At 39.5% G+C, this 27,581-nt stretch overlaps 2 protein-coding genes and 1 long non-coding RNA gene across 4 annotated transcripts; 2 read left to right on the forward strand and 1 right to left on the reverse strand.

Annotated features, from left to right (window-relative positions):
• The first annotated feature begins 1,186 nt into the window (after positions 1-1,186).
• LOC125380085 (E3 ubiquitin-protein ligase TRIM33-like) lies at positions 1,187-21,018 on the forward strand. Of its 2 annotated transcripts, XM_048396319.1 has the most exons (4): positions 1,187-1,344; positions 3,262-4,440; positions 18,183-18,224; positions 18,812-21,018. In XM_048396319.1, the coding sequence occupies exons 2-4, from the start codon at positions 3,267-3,269 to the stop codon at positions 19,144-19,146; spliced, it is 1,551 nt and encodes a 516-aa protein (XP_048252276.1). In that variant the 5' UTR covers positions 1,187-1,344; positions 3,262-3,266; the 3' UTR covers positions 19,147-21,018. The 2 variants fall into 2 exon arrangements, with proteins under 2 accessions (XP_048252276.1, XP_048252277.1); XM_048396320.1 differs by lacking the exons at positions 18,183-18,224; positions 18,812-21,018 and adding an exon at positions 9,671-12,299.
• Positions 14,207-15,768, reverse strand: LOC125380087. The gene is made up of 3 exons (XR_007221055.1): positions 15,461-15,768; positions 14,683-14,729; positions 14,207-14,319 (listed from the first exon to the last, which is right to left on the reverse strand). It is a non-coding gene; the product is annotated as an uncharacterized LOC125380087 (long non-coding RNA).
• Positions 21,014-26,118, forward strand: LOC125380086. The gene is made up of 3 exons (XM_048396321.1): positions 21,014-23,897; positions 24,187-24,234; positions 24,945-26,118. The coding sequence occupies exons 1-3, from the start codon at positions 23,693-23,695 to the stop codon at positions 25,193-25,195; spliced, it is 504 nt and encodes a 167-aa protein (XP_048252278.1). The 5' UTR covers positions 21,014-23,692; the 3' UTR covers positions 25,196-26,118.
• The last annotated feature ends 1,463 nt before the right edge of the window (positions 26,119-27,581 follow it).

The raw sequence follows: 27,581 nt of genomic DNA on the forward strand, positions 1-27,581 counted from the left end.
TCAGTAAACTTGCCATTGTCAATTCCTCTTGATTTCTTCCATGACGCCTTGACAGTTGAGAACAGTTCTTCGCTGTGGACTTTACAGGTTGGAATGCCGCATGCGACAAACGCTGTTCGTCAAACTGTGCTCTAGGTAAATGATATGGAGAAAAAGAAGTCCCATCATTGAAAGATATGGATAGATATGATAGATTCAGATTAATAGGTTTGAACGTGTTCCTCGAACTCAGTATGATATTCAACATTACCAATGACATTGGGCTAAGGTAGATATACAAAACCTAAAGTTCAATTATTGCAAATCGCAAATATATGTCCTCTTCTTGAACACCAATTTCGATTAACTACACCAATTAACTAAAAAAATACAAACAAAGATTGATCAACCAAGACAGATATGACATATTCAGATTATACAGTTTTTGATTTAACTCACTGTGATATTTAGAGGTTATAATATGGCAGTTTTCATATCAAACCCCAACCCTGGGGGGTCGAGGATTGATATGGCCTTTTTATCATATACCATGGCATAACATTGTAAAATGTATCTGTTTGCCAGTGAATGCAATACATTATATTACTGTCAACAAACGAGCAGGCGACGCACTAAGGGACATAAGTCGGGCTGATTTCGATCGTTATATCAGCACGGCCGGGTTATTACACCCCTGTATGCCAATATGGAGATGGTCATATCACAGGGGGGTATCACAATAACCAGACCCGTGTTACACCCCTGCAGGGCTGTTATGCCTTGTCAGTGCACTTAGAATGAGCTATTGATATCAACCCGATTGGAGTTGGTGCGTCGTCTGCTCGGCTAATATTCCCATGACAGCGTCTTCTCAACAAGGTGAAAATGTTATGGATCTTTATGAATGGATACATTATTTTATGGTATATGATAAAAAGGTTATTGTATCATATATATCGACCACCATTCATTGGCCCTCGGGATGGCATGGGGGTCTCGGTTTGATATGAGGTGTTACATGAAAAATGCCATGTAAAAACTCGAGTTTCCACTGACACTGGTAATATGAATTCATTTATCAATTTGCTGCAGCTGTGCGCATATTCGACTACAAGAGTTTTTGTTTTGTCTGTGCATATACGTGCCTGGTTGCATCCACGCCACACCACAAGGTGTGTTTACAGCTGACCTATTTACCATTGTATGAGACTGCACACACCATACGAGGTAGTCATGTCTTTCAAGTTGTTATAATAACCAAAGTAGCAACTGCGCGTGTGCAGAAAGGCTTAGGTGGAGTGGTGTCTGTGTACGTGTATGTAGACGCCTTCTGTACATCTCTCTGTGTCATTTCTCTTAATTAAGGTAAGAAAGTTAATCAGTCTGTTGTTTATGACGTGTTGCTGTGTCAGGATCACAGAACGTATGTAATGCAGCAGCGTTTATGTTGGAGTAGTGATTATATAAAGTTGATGTGAATGTCGAGTTACTTCCTGCTTGTTTTCAACATCTGAATGATATAGGTCGCGTAACATTTGTTACTCAATGACAGACGCAAGAAGCATGAAATGTCGCTGTACCCATTTTTATACAGAATATAAAATTAAGGTTACATATGTTTCACAATGTCACTTGATGAGTGTTGTTAGTGCTGCCTGTCCATGTTGATGGCAACTGTCACCGGGTCGTAAAACCAGTCTGGTCACATTCTTGAGATTTACTGCGTCGTCACCGTTCGACAAACAGCTTCCCTTTCCCTAATATGCCCGGTGTCGCCACCCTTTAATATTGACAGTAGCGGTTGACTTCGCCAAGGTGAACACTACCAAGCTTACTGTCGTTCATTTCCCGACGAACGTCAGTATGTCACATGATTACGTTGTCAATCGCGCGGAGACATACAGAACTACTTTAGGGGAATTCCTCAATGTAAAAAAATAACATTAAAAAATAATTAGGGAAAACTGAGAGCAACATCGATTGAATGATCACGGAATTTGCTTTATCTTCATCAGCTGATCAACGTCAACAAATACAACTTCAATCCTTAAGTTAAGTCGGGCGGATGCCATACTCCGGTGTCTTTACGTTCATTGTCAGGGAATCAGTGACCTGTAAATTTTAATTTCTAGTGGTTTAAATCGCATACTTCTATCATCCGCCGGAGTTTGCCGAGAGGTGACGACGCAAAGGGCAATTAAGAGAGAGGTGAATGTTACGTTCACTAGACCGTGACTAGACTGGTTTTAAGACCCGTTGACATCAACACACGGATATAACAAATCTTTCTGACATTTTGATAAACCACATGATGGGAACATTCAGTGAAGCTTCTTTTTCAAATTTAAGCATTTGTGTAAGACCTGCCCACTTGGTTAAGTACACACTACTTCACTATACGACATGCTGTATGTAAGCAGTGTACTGCCCTACCTTTCTATGGCATGGAGTATTTCTTTTATGAAAGGAGCTTCTGTGCATGAACATTCATTGAGTACACTCAAACTCATATATGTACGAGTTCATGCCACCGAACAGTATTCCATTTATATCACGACGTGTCTGCTTAATGTGGGAGGAAACCCACGAACACGGGTATGTTGCTGGCATACCTAAAAACATAATCAGGGCGAAGCGGGATTCGAAAAAAACGATCATGACTAAGGGACACAACTGTGTACAGTGAAAACCGGTGCCTTAGACGACTGGGCCACCCGTGTCCTCCATACATGTACTTGTGGTTCGACCTTTGCTATTGTTATTCCCGAGGTGATATGGGACACAGGCTGCTCAGCTCTCCACATTGCTGAAACCAGGATCGGCGGTTCGAATCCAATATTTGCTCCTGTTTTGATTCTAAGTTTGTCAGCACCCCTTTCATGCACGTGAGTTTCTCTATTGGGTACGTTACTTCGAGCTTTCCTCCCAAATTAAGCTGACATGTCGGTAAATACTTGAACTACAGTGAGCAGAGTAAGCCAAACATCACTCTCACATGGGTTAAAATAATACATCGCTTTACACATAGCAAAAGTGATATACCCGAAAGAGAAACATGTATATGAGGAGGGGAATTCTGAATCCTAGTCTGTAACATTCGTGTGAAGTGATGAGATGCGTATGTGTAGGTGGGAGTCTACATGTATGCTTCGGGAAATTGATCACATATATAAGCACTGTCTCACGACACTTTCAAATTCATAATATATGTTGAAATCCATCACAATGAAAGAAATTGATTCCATTTAATTTAACATGGTCGTGATGATTGTCTTTTGCCAGACATCATGTCGGATCTTGTCTCAGTTGCTGCGATCAAGGATCTTCTGACAGAGTGCCCAATATGTATAGAACACTTTGATGACGCAACACGAATTCCTCGTCGTATGCCATGTTGCGTACAGTCCATATGTCAGCCCTGTCTGGAAAGCTACAGTGGAGGTGCTGCAACCCTATCCTGCCCCATGTGTCGACGGCGACATAATCTGCCTGGTGGGGTGAAATCTCTGCCCAAAGAGACTGTCATCCTGAAGACTCTGGACTACCTCAAGATCCAGAAAGGTCTCCATCTGCCATGTACAGATTGCCCTGACAAGGAAATAGCTGTAGCTCAGTGTGACAACTGTGGAACATTTTTATGTTCCATTTGCTTAAGTGCCCATAAACGGAATACGGTATCAAAGACCCACACTATAAATACATTTGATGAAATGAAGGGCCGACCTCTACAGAGTTTTCGTCGTCTACATCAGTGTAGTCAGCACCAACAACCTGTACAGTTCTACTGCTACACTTGTGACAAAGTCGTCTGTGTGTCCTGCACTGTAGTAGATCACAAAGAAGGGAAGGGACACAACGTCGTGTCCGTGAATGAAGCACACCAAGGAAAGGCGAAGTCCATAAATGATGTTTTAGGAAAGATAGAAGAGAAGACAAAGAGACTGAGCGAAACGGAGTCAGCCCTTCAAAAGAAGATAGAGAACATCAAATTGTCAATGAAGGTAGCAAGAGATGATATCAATAAAATCTTTGACAACCTGAAGGATAGGCTGAATCAAAGAAGAACAATCCTTCTATCAGATGTTGAGGGGAAATCTGCTGAGAATCTGAAGGTTACAGAGGAGGCCTTGGATTCGACAAGACTACTGCTGACTAAAGTGAAATCTTCTTCCGAATACATGCGACAGATGCGCAACAAAGCTGACAAGGTAGAAGATCTTCAAGTAATGGGATCATCTAAGGCATCTTTGAACTCCATGTTGAAGGAGTCACCACAGGAAATACCCTTTGACAGGACTGGAGTCAGCTTTGTTCAAGCAAACGTACAACATCTGCAGAATACTATCAATGTGGCAGGAATGGTCAGATCAGTCACGTTCTCCCCAACAGAGAGGCCGAATGGTATCCCAGATACTGCAGTACACAACGTCATCACACTGGAACCTGCAGAGTTCCCTACAGGTAGGTAGTAAACTATTACATATTGTTCATCTATTTATCATGTGTGCAGCTACCTCCTATGTATTGAATCCTAGAAGGGACACTGTCGCGTTGTCAGATTGTCGCCCTTACAACAATATAGTTCATATATCGTTATTGTCTGTGTCGTTTTTCATAAACCAAATGTGTCTTCACAGCAAGAAACAACGTTGCTATTTCTATTCAATTTAATTCTGGTCTCAGAACGGCCCTGTCGTTTGCGTCTTTTACAAATGTGAGTGAGTGAATGCGTAAGGTTTTACGTTGCTTTTAGCAATATTCCAGCAATATCACGGCGGGGGGACACCAAAAATGGGCTTCATACATTGTACCCATGTCGGGAATCGAACCCGGGCCTTCAGCGTGACGAGCGAACCCTTCAGCCACGAGTCTACCCGACTGCCCCCTTACAAATGTAGAAGTACCAAAAAACTGTGATCGTGGAATTGAACCCCAGAACCATACACTCAGGGATTTCCTGACACGCTGTAAAATAACTGTAATTTAGTTCAAAGCGGCGTTAAACCACAGGTCACGTTAGTCACGGGGAGTCCTTGGATGGGTGACTGTGTTCGGCTGCTTGGCTCCTTAGAGTTTCTAGGGCTTCGGTCCTGCCCAACGCTGAAGCACATGCACATGTGGTGCCTCTTTGGGCAAGGAAATTCTTCTCACTTTATCAGCTTGTCGTCATGATATTTGATAACTGGTCATCATGTAACTTGTGTGATATCTTGACAGCGTAAATTGTAAGTTATTCTTTATGATGTTACTACTTCGAAGACATTGAATATGTATACTGAAAGGCAAAAGAAACGTCACTTCTGAAAATACTGATAAAACTTAACAGACACTGGCAGTGACATGTTCTGTGGTCAATAAACTCATTTATCGTTCTACTGCTTCTTTTTGTTGCCTTAAAGTCCATTTAACAATTGAGTGTAAAATGGAGTGCTTTGCCCAAACGCAGCCTACAAAAGTGCAATGGGACTCAGTTGCGGAAAATTCTTGTCAAAAACATGATGCACGTGCATATCGTGGATGGTATGGGTATAAAAGAAAATCAAAACTGGCTTTCGTTATTTCGATTAATCAGCTATGCCAAGATTATCAGGAAATGAGAGGCAACAAGCGATCGGAAGACTGCAAGCAGGCCAGAGTGCACAGATCGTTGCACATGCATTCAATGTCAACGTCAGAACGATATATCGTTTGCAACATCGCCAAAACATCACCACCGACGACCGACGACCGACCGCGTAGTGGTCGTCCTTGAGTCACTATTCCCAGAGAAGATACGCCAAAATCTGCAGAATCGATTCCGAAAGGCCACTGAAACAGCTCGGCAAACCTTTGGCAACCACCAGCGTGCCATCAGTGATCGTACAGTCCGGCGTCATCTAACTGCCAACAACATCTCGTGCCACCGTCCTGCTCGTGTACCCATCCTGAGAGATCGTCACCGACAGGCCCGACTGCATTGGGCCAGGCAGCATCAAAATTGGCGTCAACAGCAATGGAGAAGAATCATCTTCACTAATGAAAGTCGCTACTGTGTTTCAACGGTGGATGGCAGAGTCAGGGTCTGGCGAAAGAGGGGCTAACGTTATGCTGATGCTTGTGTTATGGAACGAGACCCGCGGGGCGGCCCAAGCATCATGGTTTGGGTGGAATCGGACAGAACTTTTTTTGCCCGTCATCAAAACCACACCTTTCAGCGAGACAACGTCCGTCCCCACACTTCCAGAGTCACCAGGGACTTCCTCCAGCAGCACAACATCCAAATCATGCCTTGGCCTGCCCTCAGTCCGGATTAGAATCCCATTGAACTCTTGTGGGATGAGATCCAACGCCGACCCAACGACGTACGCCTAAGGCCGTCAACTGCAGCAGAACTGCGGGTAGCGTTCCTGAGGATATGGGCCCATATCCCCATATTAATGGCCTTCATCAACAGGCTAGTCCACTGCATGTACAAGAGAAGTGTGGCTATAGTCAACGCCCGTGGTGGCCACACCAGGTACTGATTTTGAACCCCCCGGCTATGATGTCTTTTGTTGCCTCCCCAAATTCACAATTCGCAAAAACCTTCCCCAGACTGTGGGTCAAACACTGACTTTCTCCGACGAGATCATCGGCCCTGTTGTTCTACCGCTTTTGCGTCGTCATGGCCCAGGCATTACCTTTCCTCGTGACAAGGCCCGGCCTCAAATTGCTCGACTTGTTCGATATTCTGTTCAACAAAACAACGTGTATGTCATCCCCTGGATCGGCGCCTTCAACGTCAACCACGTGTTCCACAGACGCTCCAGGAACATATTCCAGCAAACATGGACAGATATCCCACAGGACTTCCAAGAGACAAAGATGTGTTGCTTGCATCGCCACCAGAGGTGGACACACACGCTATTGATGTGTAAGTTGACATTTTGGCATGTTCATGGTTTTTTTTATGAAATCACGCATTTTCTGAAGTCAGTATGGCAAATTAAACCATTTGAATTCTTACAGGAGTCTTTTATCTGTTGGAAACCGAAATTGTTTCAGATTTGGTAAAAAACATAACTTTGCATTAAATCTTATTCAATTGAAGGGAGCACGGGTGGCCCAGTCGTCTAAGGAGCCGCGATTCGCTGTGCAGAGTTGTGGGTTCGAAACCCGGTTCGCCCCGATTATGTTTCTTGGTTTGTCAGCACCATACCCGTGCTCGTTGGTTTCACCGAAGACCTGCATCACATCGGGCTTTCCTCCCACATGAAGCTGACACGCCGTGATATAACTGGAACTGTTAAATGCGGCGTAAAACACAACTCACTCACTATTCAATGTCACAAGATCTTTTGTTATTCAGTATAACTCCACAAGACTGTTTCACAACGGGGGTGATTCCAACTTTCCAACTTTCCAAAAGTGAACTTCCCCTTTGTGAAGAGCAGTATTCCAACACCGACGTTTCAGCATTTTAAGGTTACACTGGTGGATGTTCTTTCTCCATATTCCATATCCAATGGCAAACATTCCTGGAGTTGCGCCCCCTTGCCCGCTTGGCGGCGCTGCGGTAGTTACGGTCCAACATTCATCGTAGTATCCGCGGGAATATATAAACTTCAGTCGACATTGACCCACTTGCTTTTCTGTAAACAGCCGGTAGTACTTGAAGGCCTATTTCTATCATGAATTACGGAAGCTGGAAGTTGCCCAAACTGAAGACTGAGCCCAAAGCACGAGGTGCTCGAGTGTCAGGAAGAAAAATCGATCTGATAGAACGGTAAGTTTCTGATATTGCTATTTCTCGGCTTTTCTTACTGAGCAGTTATTTTATAAGATTGTAACAGTAACTATTCCCCATTTTGTCACTTTACACAGTGCAATATTGGTATCATGGTCATTGGTAGAACATATGTTTAGTTTAGACAACTGAGATCTCTAAACAAATAACGTAAGCACCGACGCGATAATGCCGACAACATAAGTGCTTCAGTTTTCGTTCACGTAAACAACATGCCCCCATTGCTAAGGACGCTTTGAGATGCACTGACAAGGGAAAGAGCGGTGACCACGGATCTTGTACGGAAGGTAAGTGTCAGTCACAATAATTTATTCTTCGAATTAATGACTCACTGGCAGTGTGCAAAATATTACACCCTTTTACATGCGGTTGGGATAACTTCCGGTTTATAGATTCTATAATTATTTGGGCAATCATTCAATAATACATCGTTCTTCGATACGAAAATACATAGTAAATTTAAGCAGAGATAGTATCTTGGAAGCGCTCTAAGGACTGCATCGCGTTTAACTCACCAACCCCCACACAATCAATGTAACATTTTCTCCTATCTCCCCCACCTCCCAATAAATGACAAGTCCCCAAAAATGTATCTTAAATAATCATAATGCCCCCGTCCCTTTCTTCGTTGCTATACACATATTTTGAATTTTGATTCATCTGTGGCCAAAACATGATGTAACAAAGCGTGAGGTAGGTACTGAAATATTTGTAAAACATTAAAAATTGCTTGAGCTCTGCACCATCCGATGGCTGAAGAAAGGCTGAGGGTTATCAAGTTCATCGTCCTTTACAGTGAGTGCCTTTTAGATTTTCATATAGTTTTATTCATTTTAGCAAGTGTGATTGGTTCACACATTTATTATTTCCTCAGTGTGAAAGGTACACACATCTATTATTAAAGCCAGAAGTTTAAAAGGTTCACACATTTATTAGGGCTGAAACGATACATTGGTGCACTGGTGCATCAAGTTTTCATGCATGATACACAGTACTTTTTTACACTTGCTAAATTAAGTTTCTTACTACTTGTTTTATGACACCCAAGTGTCAGTCAAGTACTGCAAATATGATGTAATTAGCATTTCAAATTCACTACTAGAAATTTACTTTTGAACCTGCTCTGAAATATTTAGTCAAGAAGTTTCAACACAATTTGACATAAAAATGTGACCTTATGTACTGTGATGTGACCTCCCTGTACGTATCGTTTCACCTAGAACATTTATTTCATCCTCAAGTGTGAAAGGTTCACACATTTTTTATTTCATCCACAGGTGTGAAAGGTTCACACATTTATTATTTCATCCACAGGTGTGAAAGGTTCACACATTTATTATTTCATCCACAGGTGTGAAAGGTTCACACATTTATTATTTCTTCACCAGTATGATGGGTCCATACTTTGATGTGCATAACAGCGTTTATATTTCTAATATTAAAATTAGATGTAATGAAGCCTTTGAATGGTAGTCTAACAGAGTAATCTTTAGACATGGGTTCGATTCCGGTCGAAGGCAAACACATCAAGAATCCTTATTCACAGCATGTATTTTTATTTTGTGACACAATGTCTTATTCTTGTGATAAAATTAATATCCGTATTATTATATGTTGTTTGTTTTCTAACAAAAAATTTATATACAATTACTGTAGTGCAAGTAAAGATATTATTACTGTACAAAAGTCAAGTTTTAGTACTGATAACAATGCAGAGATGGCTTAAGCTTCCTTACTGACAGAAATACTGATTTGTTGACTTTGGAGTTACAGGGATCTGTTCTTAAAATAATTGTACTTTTTGACAAAATGGAAACTAACACATTTGTGTACTCCAAAAATAATTTAATAGTCCATATATTTTACAGTGATTTTTTTTCAATTAGGTTTTTTCTTTTACAGTTGTTTATTTCAAATGTTTTTCAGACTAGAGAGCTATGACCGAAACTGCAATTTTGGGAGAGAGCCAGAACTTGAAGCTGAGTTTGAAATGACACTGCCCCTAGTTGAAACTTATAGGGATGTAAATGGTGACAGTCATCTTCCTTTTTTAGCATATGAAGCTATAAATTATTACTTACAGCCTTTTCAGAAGAAACTTGGTTCAAGTTCAAAGAATCTGTACACTAGTAGGTTTTTGAAATTTTTTCGTTATTCAAAACCTAGTAACATGTGTTTCCTGAAGTCTGAGTGCTGTCTGATGTGACTTACAAAGTCGATATTGCAATTGATGACGATGGTTCTGTTGTGGAGGGGCAGTGTGAGTGTGCTGCAGGCCAGGGTCCATCAGGACATTGCAAACATATTTGTGCAGAGTTATATGCTATGCACAAGTTTTCAACAACTGGCGATGTTTTAACTGAAGAAACATGTACTCAAAGATTGCAAACATTTCATAAAAGTAAACCCTATAAAGGCAGTCCCATAAAGGCGACTGACCTTGATTTATGCAACAGTGAATTGAATGTTATATTTGACCCACGACCAGTTCAGTATCGCAAAGTGCCAAATTACCCTGACTTTTTCCGCAATGTTTTGTTGAACCACCCTAGTGTCAATACATTTCCAGTTGCTCAAATGTTTCCTCCAGCAAATCCATTTGCTGTTAATCATGATCATGATTTTCTTAAGTTATCTTTAGCTGACCAATACCTGAAATCCCAGAATATATCAGAAATATCAGATATGGACAAAACCAACCTTGAAATAATAACCCGTAAACAGTCAAAGAGCGAGGAATGGAAAACTGAACACACACAGAGAATTTCTTCTTCCAATTTTAGGAAAATTTGTTTGGTAACAGACAAAACTGATTTTCATAAACTTGCTAGATCAATGACTAAGCCTTTCGAGGACATTCAAAGTCCACCACTTAGACATGGCAGAAAATATGAAAAGGTGGCAATAAAAGCTTTTGAAAAGTCAAGTGGTTTCAAAACCTCACCATGTGGCATGTTTGTGTCAGATGTTCATCCATTTCTCGCAGCTACACCAGATTCACTTCTCGGTGATGATACTACCATTGAAGTGAAATGTCCATTTGCATCTAAAGACCGTCTAATCTCTGAGATAACTGTTCCCTATTTGAAGGTATCTGAGGGAAAACTTACCCTTGACAAAAGCAAGCCATATTTCTTTCAATTGCAAAGGCAGCTCTACTGTACTGGTAGAAAACAGTGCATTTGTATTGTATACACGATGAAGGATTTGAAATATTTTACTGTATCTCGAGATGACCATTTCATTGAATCTATGGTTGAAAAACTTGTGGCATTTATGACACCTTTTTTCAAAAAGGCACTACTTGACAAATTCTATTTCAGAGATTATGACAGGTATTCCTGGTAAATTTCAGTTACTGCTGATACTCATGTGTCAATGGTCATCAGCCCTATAAACAAGAAAGACAGAATTGTAGTCTCAATGTTTAATGCTGAACATATTATATTCTGCATATATGGACATTCACAAACAAAAAGTTATGAAAAAACTTGCAGGGCTCCATTTAAGGATGATATTTCACCAGATGCATGTTGACGTGAAAAGAGTTGCATCAGACAAAACCAGGTTGAACTCTGGTCCCATACATTGATGCATTCACTTGTGTAAATAAATACAATCTCAGATGTTTATTAAGACATTTAGTACTTACTGTTACAGTACTATGTGACAATGGCAACCATCTCTTAATCACTCCAGTAGTTATAAGTTGGATAATCTAAATATCACAATGTACACACTGGTCCCATACATGGATGCATTCACTAGTCTAAATAAATACAATCTCAGATGTCAGTTCGTACTTACTGTTACAGTACTATATGACCAGGCACCTCATTATCAACTACTTGAAAGAAAAAATGGTCTTTAAAAAAAATAAATCTAAATATGTATGTGAATCATTAATTGCCTGTTTTTAAATTTGATGTGATGCTATAATCAACTGACATCATTGCTGACTGGCTAGGTTTGAGCACAACCACCAGTGGCTTAGTTAATGACATAAATCCTGCTGGGGTATCGTGCAGGAAGCAGAGGCACGGTAAGTCCCCATGATCCCCGGGTTTGGTTTCTGATGGCCTATAACCCGTGTTTTAAAACTGTATAAATGATATTGTTATGTCCAAATGTGTATGAAAAAATGTTTTTAAATATACCTTTGCATTCATGAGTAAATTGTGTATATCAACTTGGTCTCGTCGCTATATGGCTGAAATAGTATTGATGTGACATTAACTTTTAACTCCTTTTGTGACGATTGCAACCATCTGTTAAGTACTCCAGTAGTTAATAGTTGGAAGATCTAAATATAGATGAAGCTACAGTGCAATACATAATCACAATTCAGTGTCCATACTCATAAATATCATCACTGCTTGAAGCATACTCCTTCAGCTCTATATCTGAGGAATTACAACTGTCATGTGATTATTATCTGCAGCTGAACTGTTTGAGGGAATGATAAAAAAACATTGTCATTGACTTCTTTCTTGTCATGATTGCCTTTTATAACATCTGAGAGAGCTGAAGCAACAGCACTAAGATGTGCCAAATATCTGGACCGGTCTAGCTGCTGCCAGTATCATATGAAGAATACACAGCCATGGGACACAATAAATTACAATTTGTTTCTCAGTAAACATGTATCCATTGAAAAAATAATCGATATATGATCCAGAAATATACACTTCAACTTATTCAGATTTTAAGTTCGTGAAATAAAAGTAACCAGTATTTGGGTTTAATCCAAATTGCTGCCATGGAAAACAGGAAAGGGCACCAGTTCAACTTGTGTTTGATACATGTGCAAAGTTTCATAATAACATATGAAACAGTTTCCGAATTATGCTCGGACAAGAAATGTGTCTCTCCCACTTTGTGGCAGGGGATAATGTAACAGTACGCACCAAACAATGTCAACATTCTTAAATTCATGTTACTGATGTCATAAATTTAAAACAAACTCAGTGAGTGAGATGGGTTTAACACCACATTGAACAGGAAGTTTAGCATTACATTATCATAATCTCTAATACTAACACATTTATGTTTGTACCTTGACAAAAGAGTATGATTGATTGTGGCTGCACAAATGGTAAATTTGCTTCAAACTTGCTTTTTGACCACAGATTCCCATTCTAGTCTCAACATGATACATAATCGATAACATGTTACATTCAACTTTATCCTCATGAATATTTAGCAACAATTATCTTTAATCATGTAGCAAACGCAAATAACAGGCCTTTTTGAAAGAAATTAGAAACAAATCTCCATACTCTGCGTCTGACTAACGTCCGCCTGGAATGAAAGATATTTTTAATAATTTGCTAACCAATATGATTAGCAAGTAGAGGGAACAATGCACTTTTTGAAAGAACAAAGCATGAAGCAAACCGTGGTTATTTCTGTGGCTAATTTGGTTTCTGAACTGTTAAGAGGTTCAGTAAGTATTTTGAATGTTTTTGCCAGACCAATAATACGTTCAATGTGAACTCTTTTGCTTGATATTTTCCTATCACGCATAACAGTCTTGCCAGACATACGGTTTTTCTTTGAGAAGAATGTTGGCATATTAATGGTAACATCTTTTGGTGCAAAAATATCTTGTACGTTGAAACCTTTATCGGCCATAATACTATCTCCTGGGTCACACATCACTGTCAAACCACTACGCTCTACTATTTGACGATCACTTGTGGAGCCACCATACGCAGGAGACACGATGCGCAGGAGACACATACGACACAAGACCACCTGGTGTGGATCCAACAAGTATTTTGATAGTATTTCGATTTTTATACGTTGAGTAGGTAGACTGCTGAGCTATGGGGCGTTTTGGTTTCTGGATAGGGCATTCAGTACCATCAATGATAATTCGTGTGGATGGAAATTTGGATTTGAAATCAGAAGGACAAAAATAATGCACTAAGTCTCGTTCTGGCCAGTTATCAAGCTCACTCCACTGTCTATACATAAAATTTACCCAGGTGATCCATACATTTAATACAGTTTTCTCTGAAATTCCAAAATGAAGACCAAGTTCAAAGTTAGTCTTATGTCGGCGCAGTTTCATAAGTGTTAAAAGCAATTGATTTTCCACACTGTTGTCATACTGTCAACTTTGCTGTACAAATAATTTAGGTGATATGCACACGGACCCAAACTTGCAAGTACAAAGGTGAAGTCTGTATAGTTTGACAGTCCTGTATAAAACAAAATTGCTGCAGCATTAAACATAATACTTTGTAATGAAAGCATTGGAAATTTGTCCGTCTGAGCTGATGTACTTTCATATTCAACCTCTGCACTATCTGCAGAACAAATGTTTAAGTCGGTATTCATGTCATCAAACTCAACACTGTCAATTATTTCCTCCCCAGCTACCTCACTCATATCACATTCAATATCACAATCTGTATCCATTGCTTTAAATGTCCTCTTTTGGCTCTCACGTCTTTCAATGCGGGATTTCCGTAATCCCCCATCGGCCTCAAGTGCGTTGGCTGATGCAGTCCAGGGAAAGATTGATGGTACAGCATCTGGTTTTCTCTGTTTCCTCAGAGGTGTACACCCTGGGGAAAACAGCAGTAGATTATTATTTTCCAAACAGATATTGTGCAATCTTTTTACTACCAGTTGTGAGATAGCTTTTTATGATTAGATTTAAGTTAATTTGTAGGGAAAGAAAAAAATTCTATGGGCACGATATGTTTTGTCACATTATGAACATAATAGTGATACACATCAATACATTAGAAAAGTAAACAAACATTTAAATTAAGGAAAATTATGATATAAATTAGCTGACAATTTTCGTAGATATAGTCTCAACATTACATACATCTAATGCCTGATACAGAGAAGTGTCTTCAAGTTCAACACGTACACATGACACTTTTCTGACAAATACACATCAAAAGTGAACAAACATGAACCTGTATTCTTGAATCATCTGTGCCTCATCTCTGTGGAAAACAAGCACCTGCAGGAAAATGTAACATGACGCATTAAAGGCAAAAACGTCAAATATGTGTTGACATTCCTGGTAATCATCAATTCAACAAATTAAAGAAGAAAACTAAGAAGGGTTATGGTCAAACATCAACAACTTCATCAACGGGAATATAATGGTGGTAAACAGGGTTTTACCTTAATTAACTGGGTATGCACTAGACCCCTAGTAATTGATTTCAAAGGCCCTTGCATGAAATATATGAGGGTCAAACCTAAACATCACCATGATCACTGACTGGCAAAAAAATGGCTGCTATAGTAAGGCCTAAATGACACATTATTTCTATCTTGGTTTTAAAAAAACAATGAAATATACTCATAGGTTCACATTCAAACACACACAAACGTGATTACATTAGAATTAGCCAATACTCAAATTTACTCGCCTACTCTGACAGGAGGGAACTAAAATTATTGTGAAAAAAATCACACACTTCGAAGTTTTAAGAATCTTTACTCAATTTAACTCAATGACAAAATCAAACTATCTGTGAAAATAAGTGTGTCCCGCGGGACGGAACATATTCTATTTTGTCTGCGTCCATTCTTCACATTTCTGCATACTGGATACACATTTCTGAGTCACGTAAAACCCTCTTCGTAATTTCAATGCAAGAAAATAAAACAAATATAATTGGCATGCACGTTAATTAAATCTGCCAACGAATAGAAACATAACAAGTTACCCAAATATCTTACCATAACTAGTTACAGCAATGAAATCAGACGGTCTGAAGTGGGAATGACACACAACACTGTGAGGTGACAGTTTCCACATCTTGCCTTGGTTTGATTCGTCGCTCCTCCGAATAGCAATCAACCATCGTTTCAGCAACATGGGTTCTCTCGGAAACGACAAACCACCTCGATTGCAGCATCCCGGGACACAGCAGCACGTCGAAGGCATCGTAAATACTTCGTTGTAGTTGTTGGTCGTGCAAATATCTATGAACCGCGTAATATACCGGAAGTACGCGCAGGACCGTAGCGTTTGGCGCCATCTTTTGGCGAAGTAGTAAAGGGGCATAACTGAGGAATGTTGGCCATACTATCACCAATGTTCTGCTCGTGCAAACGTAACCAAATCCATAAATGTCAAGTAAATGTTTAATATGAGTTGCCCAAGTAATTCTATCACATTCATCCAGCTCCTTCATTGTGAATAACATTGTCGGGGATATCTGTCATCATTCATTCTAATTGGTTTATACCAGCATTTAATAGTCTTCATATTATAATCCATTATAATTTCCATAAACCGAACACAAATAAGGCCGTAGTTGCATTAATGCGCTGAACAATAAACTAATTTTGTTTGTTGTTCTTTTGTGTTAAAGATTAAAAAGACACCCTGTAAAGTCATACCTTCAACGTACTTATTTAGAAGAATTGACTTCATATGTAGCCTCAGGTACAAATATGCAAATATTTCAGTGTACACGTAATTGACACTTACGTTTGTGCGGATGTGTTACATTTATGAACATAAACGAAAAGACATAAAGACTGTTCCCTGAATACATACTGCAAGTATTGATCGATAACAATAATATATAGTTATTTAATATTTCGACAAACAGACAGCTCATAATCTCTCAATGATAGTGTTTACTTTCACAGATATAGATAGTGAAGCCTAATTCGTTGAGGTCACAAATCATAATTAATGAGGATATCATACTACATAAAAAGGAAGTAATAACGAAATGGATGGGCGTATCACACATGTGAATTAGTCCCCAGATTCAAGCATTCATGACTCATGGTGTGCCATTAATAATCAAGTGCCAGCATATATGATGAAAACTGAAATTTGATACATGTTTGTTTGACGTCATGACTTGTTTTATGTCTTTGGAGATGTGGCATTGAGACAAGACGACAGTGGTATATTGATAAATATTATTATATATTTCATCAACTTTCGTTCAACTGAAATAAAACAACCTGGATGTGTAAAACAGAATTTGAAACTTTTTCGGCAACATTAAATTACGACTATATCATGTAAGTAATGTCTTTGAAAAAACAAGTTCGTTTATGTTAATTTCATAACATGCGTAATTGTTATATATAATTAGACATTAATATAATTACATGCAAATTTGTTTCTAAAAAGCCTATTGTTAATATCGGACGTATGTGTTTAATTAGAATGTGTTTATTCTCTTCAATTTGTCTCTGTATTTTACATTTTTTAAGAATAAAATATGATTAATTTTGTTATTTAAGCATTGACGTGCATGCACCGACGTTTATACAGTTTGACCCTTGCTCTATGTAAGCCCATCCTCACACAAAGTGTCAAATTGAATTCTTATCATTCTTTTATTTCACTATTTTATACCTCGAAGGATGTGTACACATCTTCAAATAGTAGGTCATGTTAACACTGGCCACCGTAAACCAACCAGCTGCATCTTGGAGAAATAGTTTCTCAAAAGAAGTGAGATGAGCGTATGTATGCTCAAAATGTTCCACAGTAACATCGTTTGTAGTTTGGTTACAACATACATTTATAAATGTAAAGGGTATTAACGTCGCTTTCCAGATTATTGTACTGAAAAAGCTACGTGCGTGCATTTATGCGTATATATATATATATATATATATATATATATGTGTGTGTGTGTGTGTGTGTGTGGCTCCTTGTACTGCTCCTGTGGCTCCTTTGGACCAATGCCGATGTCATAGAGCTAGGACACTGAGATACCATGACGGAAAGTTCACTTCGGCAATCATGTTTGCGGCTTATTTCTAAAACGGACTGAATGATTCTTTGGTTCGTGGTGACGTTTCAAATTGTTGTCTTGACAAATCAGATGTCAGTGATCTCGACTCAATCCCGGATAATCACAGAAAAACACATCTGCAGCAGAATTCAGAAACTATGAAGTGCGTTTAATGTGCATGGTGTTGAATATGTTCTATTTGACCTCAAAGACATACATGTCCCTGTGGCATTCAGGGGATAGCGGTCTGTCAAACATTATCGTGCCCTGTCAGCTTGACATGGTACGAACACCAACTTGGCGCACGTCGATGTCTGGGATTCCATTACGTGTGGCAGCTGAGGGACACAGTCCCGTCAAGTGAATTGCATGTTGTACTTCCTTTTCACATGATAATACTGTTAAAACAGGAACGTTCTGCATTATTTGTTTGTTGTTTGAATCCTCACTCAGCAATATGCCAGCTGTATGATGGATGTCTGTAAATAATCGAGTCTGGACCAGACAGTCCAGTGATTGACACAATTAGCATCGATGTACGCAATTGGGATACGATGACATGCACCAACCAAGTCAGCGTGTCTGACCACCCGATCCCATTAGACCTATTCTGACCCGGATCTTCACGACAGGCAGGCAGGCAGTACGTGTACATGGGACACACATACTGATTAATATCTTTGTTTCAGTGATGGCGATGGACCGGAGCATCTGTGACCAGGAGATAACATGTAAGATCTGCGTCCTTGACTCAATGATGTTACAGTATATTATTCATTGGTTTTGACATTCATTCGTGTGTTGAGTTCGATAGGTTCGACGGCTTTCGAGATTTAAACGAGCGTAAAACGCAGTGTCAGTCAATGTTAAAGTATAGAAGCTATGACAGGATTTGCGTTAGCGTTGTTCCATGCAGGAGTTTCTTGGGTTTTCAATGTTATGTATAAAAAATATACAAGAGAGTGAGTGAGTGAGTGAGTAGAGATTGACGCCACTTTTAGATATGTTCCAGCAATATCACGGCGGGGGACACCAAAAATGGACTTCAGACATTGTACCCATGTGGGGAATCGAACCCGGGCCTTCGGCGTGAAGAGCGAACGCTTTAACCACTAGGCTACCCGACTACCCCAATATATAGAAGAAGAACGCTTATGCCATTTGAAATTGATATAACGCTTCTTATAAATGTCTATGATAACTTGTAACTTTCTTTTTCTGGTTGGTAGATGGTAGTGTCTTGTGAATTAGGAAGTTAAAGTGTTATACACTTCAACAAGATGTGTTGGTATTTATTATGGACGTTTTCTTCCGACAGGCCCGACTCTGGAATGGGACTCAAGCACTGCTCATAACTATATTGACGTGTCTGAATGTGTAATCACAAACACCACCTCAGCCGCCCCTTCTCCTGACACAGGATGTCGGATACAAAATATCTATTCATGTCTGGCATCAAGGCCTTTAATGGTTAAAAACTGTCAAGCCCAGCGATGCATGTATCGCGTAAAGTTTCGGGTTTGTGTAAAGGAATTGATAGAAGATAAGAAACTTATACAAGAGATTGCCCTGACCCCCACCCCTGTAGATGCTGCCTTGAATCAACTCACTGGACTGAGTGTACGTGTTTCTACATGCCCCAACCACAAGTAGCAGCTGTGTCTCTGTGTGGGCTATAATAGCACCCTCCTCACTGATCGCCCTCTCATTCAGAACAGAGTTGGACAATCTATTGACCTACAACTGTGTTTTCTAATGGATGGGGCTAATGACAAAATATTAGTTATTGATGCCGGTGATAACACAGTGTACACCACCGTCACAGATGTTGCTTTTGACAGACCAATGTGGGTCATGATGTATGTTGGTAATCCCGCAACATCAGATGGAAGAGGAGAACTGATTACAGGCCACAACATCACAGGAACCTTCGCCAACTACAATCATTAGACTAGTTTCCACTATCCACAACAATCACACACTCCATGTAACATGCAATGTATAAAAGCACAGCTCAGTAAAATAATATGTATGCCTTTGACACATTATCAACTTGTGTACATATGTAAAAACACGTTTGATTTACATATTTAATACAAATATTAATGTAACCGTGACGATCCGGTTTAGAATCCTGCTTGCCGTAAGAGGCGACTATGCTTGTTGTAAGAGGCGACTAAAGGGATCGGGTGGTCAGGCTCGCTGACTTGGTTGGTGCATGTCATCGTATCCCAATTGCGTAGATCGATGTTCATGACAACAATCACTGGATTGTTTGGCCCAGACTCGATTATTTTCAGACCGCCGTCATATAGCTCGAATATTGCTCATTGCGACGTTAAACAACAAACAAACGAGCAAAGCAAATCCGAATGAATTTTGAAACCATAATAATGCAACACGGCTGATGTTCAGTACTTTTCCTTAGTATCTTACTGTCGCAAAACATTAAGCGGCAAAGTGGACATTATTTGAACGCAGACTAGAATAACAAAGTTAATGACTGAATATTCTCACGCTAGCATAAATTGCGTCTTACCTTCGAAGAGTGTAATGTTTTACAATCATATCAATTCTCATTTACCGATTATCGCATGCTGACCATGGCAAATACTATTTCAAGTAAACATGACACCGTGGTGTAGTTGCTGTGGCCCATTATGAATGTATACACACATTTAGGTTAACAGTACTATCCCGAGAGCAATATAGAATTGACAGCAACTATAAAAGTCCTGACAAAAAAGTCTTCGTTGAAATCATTTAAGCATTGCCATTGTCAACGTGTGGCAATAATTCATGGGAGATAACTCGTGTGGTACTACTGAGTAGGGCACCACCACATCTCTATCCCCGCTCCATATCGATACATCCTCGCCTGTAATCAACTCATTTGAACAGTCCCGTGATATTTGTTATTACCATGTTTAACTGCAATTGTAAAAAGCCCGCATTTGTGCATTTTCATTTTTTAGACATGATTATGTACTTTTTCATCTGACATCATGTTCTCTACTTCGACCAATGTTTATGATGTTCACAAAGGACTACGTCATTTAATGTCAGCGAGTTCGTTATATATAAAGCTATGTCAGTCATGTCACGTCATCTGAGTAAGTAAAATACCTCCAAGGTAAGGGCTGGACTGAAAATTATATTTTGATTAGGGTTTTTATGACTCGGGGCACGGGCTGCTCAGTCGACATAGACGGGACATAGCCAGGTGGCCGTGCTTTCCTATTTCATACTTAGATTAAGGTTCTTGGTTTATGAGTAATATTTCCGTGATTAAGGTTTTCATTCATCATTTAGCCGACGTGCTCTTATTTTAACTGAGCTATTGCTCAAAGGAACGGTAAACCTTACACACTCCAACCCAAATTACTTTGACGACACAATAATGATGGCTAACTTCACCTAGTACATCCACTCGTGAAATATGAACATGTTTTCCTCTCTGTGTGGTTATGTGGGATGGGGTGAGTTTGGTTAGGATGGGGTGAGGTTGAGGTGGGTGGGTTTGGGTTTGGGGTTGGGTATGGGGAGTTAGTCGTATTCAATGATACCTTTTCGAATGGTAGTTTTTAAGTGACTTCGCCCCTTGTATAATATCACAGGAAAGAAATCATCTGGTAAAATGATGTGGTCATGTTATTCTCTGTGGAATTATTATTCAAAGTTCTTTCCGCATTGGTTAATCAGTATCAGCAGTCATAATTTATGTTTCTATTGTCTACAATGTATGACGTGTCTGCCTTGTTTCCTTAAGACATTGGTATGAATATTTCTTGCAGAAAATAGAACCCAAGAGCCTCATAAGTATTAATGTTGTATACTTGCTGTGTAGTCGAACACTACTTACGTTAATGCTGCTGTACATAGCGCGCGCGCGTGTGTGTGTGGATTGTTCCTTATTGTGAAAGATATACACTTATTATACATTTAAGATGTCACCATGAAATGTCTTAAAGTGTTCATTTATTGTGAAGTTGTGCAAGTGTATACAGCAATTCCCAATGTTAGTATTATCTAGATATGTATATTCGTATTATGATGTTATATTAACTGGATTATGAATGAAAAAGTGAAGTGCAACATATAGGTTATGTTGCAATGTTTTGAATGGGGCTTCAAAATTGCTTGAATTTGTGTGAGAAACATCGTCATTTAAAATATAAACTTACCCTGTTTTGAAATTTGATGTAGTCCCCCTGTAGAGGAGATGCCTCTTACTTTAATTTGTAACCGAGTGCTTTACACGAACCAAGATCTATGATGTGGTTTCACATTAACCTGTTGATTTATTGGGAATGATCCTGTTAGTGCAACGTGATTGCCAATGGAACTGGAACAGCCGCAATTTAGGCTGCAGATGAGTGACACGACACGAGTGATTTGTGACCTGTCAGTTTCAAGATTTCACGGCATTCGACGCCAATATTTGAAAGAAATGTGACAGTTTTGGTTCTGACACAGAGGTTCTGTATAATTAGTGAGAAAACGCTACATTCACCATGATCTATCGTTAGTTTCGCCCTATGAATTAGTGTCCTGTGTCAACTATGTATACGCTCATAGGCTTCAAACATTCCATTGATGCACTGAGTGCATCTGCTGAAATGTCAACAGTCAAGGCTGGTGAAAAATAATCGTGTGAAGATAATTATTTCCACCCTTGACATCCAGACTAGGCCTATTTTGGAAGATTGACCGTTGTTGCTTCAAGGTAAATATTAATGTCAATGACTTTATTGCTCTCACATATACTTTTGTGGATTTTGTACTACCACTATAGTGTGTCCACCCGTTGTAATTACTTTGCAGTAATTTGTACCGATTTGTAAACTTAGTTAATTCTATATGACAGTTGTTGATTGTATAGCATTTCTTTGCCTTTTGTTTTTGGTATGCCGTCTGTGACAGTTTAACTCAAACTGATATTTTCAACTTTAGCCAAACTATTGTTAACAAGGAGATAAGTACATATCTAAATATGCTACCAGTGACAAAGTCGAGGAACTGACGTCTTTGCACGCGGAGAAAACAATCAAGTAAAGTTCAAGGAATTGCTTCATGCATGAAGTCGCTGAGGTCAAATATCGCATTTCCATGATAATACATCAAACGTTTTGAATGATTGCGGAAACCTAACTTCACACATCTGAAAGAGAATATTTTATATTGAATCTGTTTTTTTACAGTTTTATTGTATATACCTTTTTTATGATTGCAAAGATTATTCCTGTGGCTATACGGCTGAAATTTTGACGAAATGATGTTGTGTAACACAATCACTAACTGAAACAGGAACGCGACTATTGAGATAACCTACAACGATAACATCAAACCCTATTGTAATAACTAACCTGGCCGTCTATGTGAGCATTGTCAAAACCTGTCAGTTCTCGTGTGTTTGACACATGTGCAGGGCTGTAGGTCACCAGATCCACTTTCTTACCTCTTACGAGCCGCATAGACTGCAAGTGACCAAACATAACCGGGAACTAGATGTTTTAGAATCAATGCAGAAACTGATCATTGTTTTTGAAAGGAAAGGGCATTGTTATACAGGATATATGAAGTCTACTGGTATAAGTATATTTAAGCCTCGCTTAATTGGATATGTGTTAAATGCTTCTTCAAAACCGATGTTAAACTGTTCGTGCTTGTGAATTATGTTACCTTTCTTTTGCCTCACATCATCAATACCCCACGGGCTTGACAGCACTGCATTCTTCTATATGAAGCAATGTCAACACACATCGTTCTTTACTATAAGGTAGCAATATAGTGTAAAGACGGAATATATAAATATTTAAAAGCACAAATATATTGGCATACAAATATATATAACTATAAATAATAAATACACATATATATTTGTGTTAGTTTTAAGCCACACACAAACCTACAAACATATGAGGCTATGACAATGCGAGCATGTTATTGATTTTACCATGTAACCTGCCAAACATAGCACTGACCAAAGATAATAGAACTTCAGGACAGAAGACGGATCCTTGTCAGACATTGAAGGCTTTTTTAGCAATGGTTTTAAACTCACTAACGAGGCCGTAGAGTCAACTAAACAACTGCTAAACAAGGTAACGTCTTCTTTGGACAACCACACAGCAGATGAGGAGTAGAGCTGACCAGACATCTACAAGTTACGACATCATCGGCTTCTTCTTTCAAAAGGATGTTGCAGGAGTCTCACATTGAGAAACAATATACGAGGACAGGCGTAGGCTTTGTACCTGCCAACCTGACCCACCTTTCCTCCGCAATCCAGGGAGCAGGACTGATAAGGTCAGTCACGTACTTCCCAACACAGAGGCCGGGATATGTACCAGGGGCTGACAGATACATTGCAATCACACTGACACCTGCAGAATTTCAAAAGGGTAAATTAATTTTTATTATGTACATGTATGTAAAAATATCTATAAAATGTTATTGTCGACATGAGGTAGCTGTGGTTCGACAGTTTGTGATGACTACTGTCCCACGTCTGCTTATAATGACTTAAGTTTATAACTAAATGTAAACGGTTGGATATATTCATTATTATAGTGTGTTTGGGTATGTTGTAGTGAAACTAACATTTAGTTTTAAATAGATAAAGGTATATCATAATCTTTAGTTCGACAGTTGGTCTATTTCATTTCTTAGTTACATTGTAATCTGTTTAAGTCGCTGATGTGGACAAGACGATTTCCAGTGGAGATGAAGCCATTTCATGTGAGATGTCATGTATTTAAGCTCCAACTTATCTTACTCATGTGCCCATCAACATAAGGGGCACCGCTTGACCTGTGATGTAAGGCTCCTGTGCGGATTTCCGTAGACGGTTATGCCAAAGTCTGTAGATGATTGGTTTGAATCAAAATTGAACCTTGACTATGACTCTTTGTTTGTCTACATCATACGCATCCTCATCGGTTTCACAAGCACCAGATGCTTGCCGTAAGAGGCGACTAACGAGATCGGGTAGTCAGGCTCGCTGACTTGTTTTCTGTTTGTCATAATATCCCAATTGCGCAGATCGATGCTGGTCCAAACGCGAATATTTACAGACCGCCTTCATATAACTGGCGGCGTTAAATAACAAACAGACAAAAAATCCCAAGCTACAGATAGTCGTGGAAGTTCGATGGATAGATGAAGGACATTAAAAAAAACCCATATAACTGTTCATATGATTTGCTTTGTCTTGTACTATATATTTCGTTGAAATGAAATGTCACTTTTTTTACTTGAAGGAATAATACATGGGAGGTGGAAAATACATATTTCGTCTTGTATCATTTTAATAAAAACATTCTCAGTTATGAGGCGACTGTCAACTTGAATGGGTGTTATGTTATACTGATTCAATAATGTGTATTTGTGAATGAGACTTACAATGAATGTGTTTTGTGTTATTAGTTCGTCTCTTGTTTCCTCCCTAGGTCCGCACCTTGAATGGCACTGCAGTACAGCGAGTGACGACATCACTGTATCTGATACTTTGGTAACAAATGAAAAGCCCAAGACTCCGCCCAAAGACATAGAATGTCGAAAAAGGTCGTGGAGACGTCTGTTGACATCAAGACCTTTGGTTATCAGAGGTGGAAGCCGAGAGATGTTTCTGGTGAAAGTCAGCTTCTCTTTGAAAAAAGGGTCACTGAGAAAAGAAGCATGGTGTTTGAGACAGCAATGATTGCCAACCCCGCAGATACTTGCTGGAACCAATCAACTGGACTGAGTGTACGTATCATAGGATGTCCAAAGCATAAGCACCAGCTTTGTCTCTGGGTGAGGTTTGATGGCAAACTCCTCTCTGATATACCTATTGTTTGCAATCAAATTGGTAAGGCAGGTGCCTTACATCTAGACACTCTACTGGGCGGTAGGAGCAGTAAGATTTATGTTGTTGACATTGGCAACACTACAGTGATTCAGTCTGTGACTGACACTGTGTGTGAAAGAACATTCTGGGTCATGGTGTATCTAGATGCATCCCAAGATTCAAACATGACGTGTGAACTAATATCAGGTCAAAACCTTACACTATCAGAAGGAATGACCCAGTTGTTATCTCTGAAGGGAAATGACTAGACGGTGAATAAACGCGTAAAACATCATCAGAGGGGATGGTCTCCAGGACCCGACGTCCATAGTGAAAGAATAAAGAGTTCGTGATCATTCCTCCCGTACAGATCTCAGCGACCATTGTGTGCATCCCATCCTTCCTTGCTCACCCGAAAGGCTCGAACCATATTGTATGTCTTAAATTCAACTCTACTATTTTTTATGTCCGATGTGGAAGGACACGTGAAGAAAATGATGGCGATGTAATTCCTTGTTTTAACTTTTCTTTATGTTCCCGCGTTTGTGCAGGTGAACTCTTGAATTACTTTTGCATGTGTTTGTGACGGGTGCCACTGGTGGACCTGGATGCTCTTACCTTACGTGTACACTTCGTATCATCACTAAGTGATGGTGATTCATAGACACCTGCTCATGATATAGTCGGAATCGTACAACAGACTTTGCCTTTAAGCAGAGATTTCTTTTGATTCTGTAAAGGCTTTTGTCGCTAAATACGCAATGCTGATAGTTCTTAATATATCTTTACAGTACTGCTAGATTGATTCTTTAATTTTAAGAGTGAGTGAGTGAGTATGGTTTTAAGCCGCTTTTAGCAATATTCCAGCAATATCATAGCGGGGGACACCAGAAATGGGTTTCACACATTGTACCCATAGCGGGAATCGAACCCGGGTCTTCGGCGTGACGAGCGAACGCTTCAACCACAAGGCTACCCGACCACCTCCTTTAACATCATTATCAGTGTTTCACATGAGAATATTTATAGGCATTTGCAAATGATTTAGAGATTATCCTACGGCACACGTTTCTTTTTGTGAAATATCACGGTTTCCGTGTATCACATGGATATATAAGCTCAGTAAAAATATCTCGGAACGACGCTACATAAAACTGTGTCTGACCACTATCACAATGCATGACATCATATTTAACTATTTGCAACTATTCTTGATATGAAGTGACGTTGCTATGTGCGGCATGTAGCATAATAGGACATTTGGTGTGAGTTCCGAGTTGGTTATTCTTCATATTACCCGAGAGACACTGCAACCCGCATGCACTCTACTTGACTCTTTTTGCTCTGTCAGTAACCAGCAGGGATTGAGGTTTAACGCTGCTTTGAGCAATATTTCAGCAATATCACGGCAGGGGACACCAGAAATGGGCTTCACACATTGTACCCTAAAGCTTGCTGTGAATCGAACCCGGGCCTGCAGCGTGATGAGCGATCGCTTTAACTACGAGGCTACCCCATCGCCCCACTACTGGGGAGATGTAGATTCTGTATACTTACCACGATGTCACCGTGACATGTGGAATTTGGCATATATGTATCTATGTCATTCGACTATGTGTTTCACAGTAGTCATTTTGTTCTTAAGCGTGTCCTTTGTCACAATCATCGACCGGAGCAGAAAATCCAGTATTGCCTACATCACCTAGTGTAGTTCAGTACACAAGTTCCCTGTGTGTAAGAACACGTAATCAGAAAAGAACGTCCACACATATGTTGTTTACATATTCGTATTTTGTCGTTATGTTGATGGGCGATAATAGGGCCCAATTATCATTATTCTAAGCAAACATAACCCTGATCATGAAAAGGGTAATTTTAACGAAATGCTGAGAATATAATACGTACGGCCAAAGTACAGAACTGAATTAAACACAAATACACACCTTCATAAACGGATTAACTATAAGTCTTGATGTCAGTAAACTTGCCATTGTCAATTCCTCTTGATTTCTTCCATGACGCCTTGACAGTTGAGAACAGTTCTTCACTGTGGACTTTACAGGTTGGAATGCCGCATGCGACAAACGCTGTTCGTCAAACTGTGCTCTAGGTAAATGATATGGAGAAAAAGAAGTTCCATCATTGAAAGATATGGATAGATATGATAGATTCAGATTAATAGGTTTGAACGTGTTCCTCGAACTCAGTATGATATTCAACATTACCAATGACATTGGGCTAAGGTAGATATACAAAA

The sequence above is a fragment of the Haliotis rufescens genome, unplaced genomic scaffold, assembly GCF_023055435.1.
Source record: "Haliotis rufescens isolate VD_foot unplaced genomic scaffold, xgHalRufe1.0.p SCAF_15, whole genome shotgun sequence".
Lineage (NCBI taxonomy): Eukaryota > Metazoa > Mollusca > Gastropoda > Lepetellida > Haliotidae > Haliotis > Haliotis rufescens.

Excerpts from the sequence above, each read along its gene's own strand:
- LOC125380085 (XM_048396319.1), top strand. The coding sequence starts at position 3,267 with ATGTCGGATCTTGTCTCAGTTGCTGCGATCAAGGATCTTCTGACAGAG. Across the intron at positions 4,441-18,182 it reads ACCTGCAGAGTTCCCTACAG|TGATGGCGATGGACCGGAGC; the intron begins GTAGGTAGTAAA and ends TCTTTGTTTCAG. Across the intron at positions 18,225-18,811 it reads CTGTGACCAGGAGATAACAT|GCCCGACTCTGGAATGGGAC; the intron begins GTAAGATCTGCG and ends TTCTTCCGACAG.
- LOC125380086 (XM_048396321.1), top strand. The coding sequence starts at position 23,693 with ATGTTGCAGGAGTCTCACATTGAGAAACAATATACGAGGACAGGCGTA. Across the intron at positions 23,898-24,186 it reads ACCTGCAGAATTTCAAAAGG|TCGCTGATGTGGACAAGACG; the intron begins GTAAATTAATTT and ends AATCTGTTTAAG. Across the intron at positions 24,235-24,944 it reads TGGAGATGAAGCCATTTCAT|GTCCGCACCTTGAATGGCAC; the intron begins GTGAGATGTCAT and ends TTTCCTCCCTAG.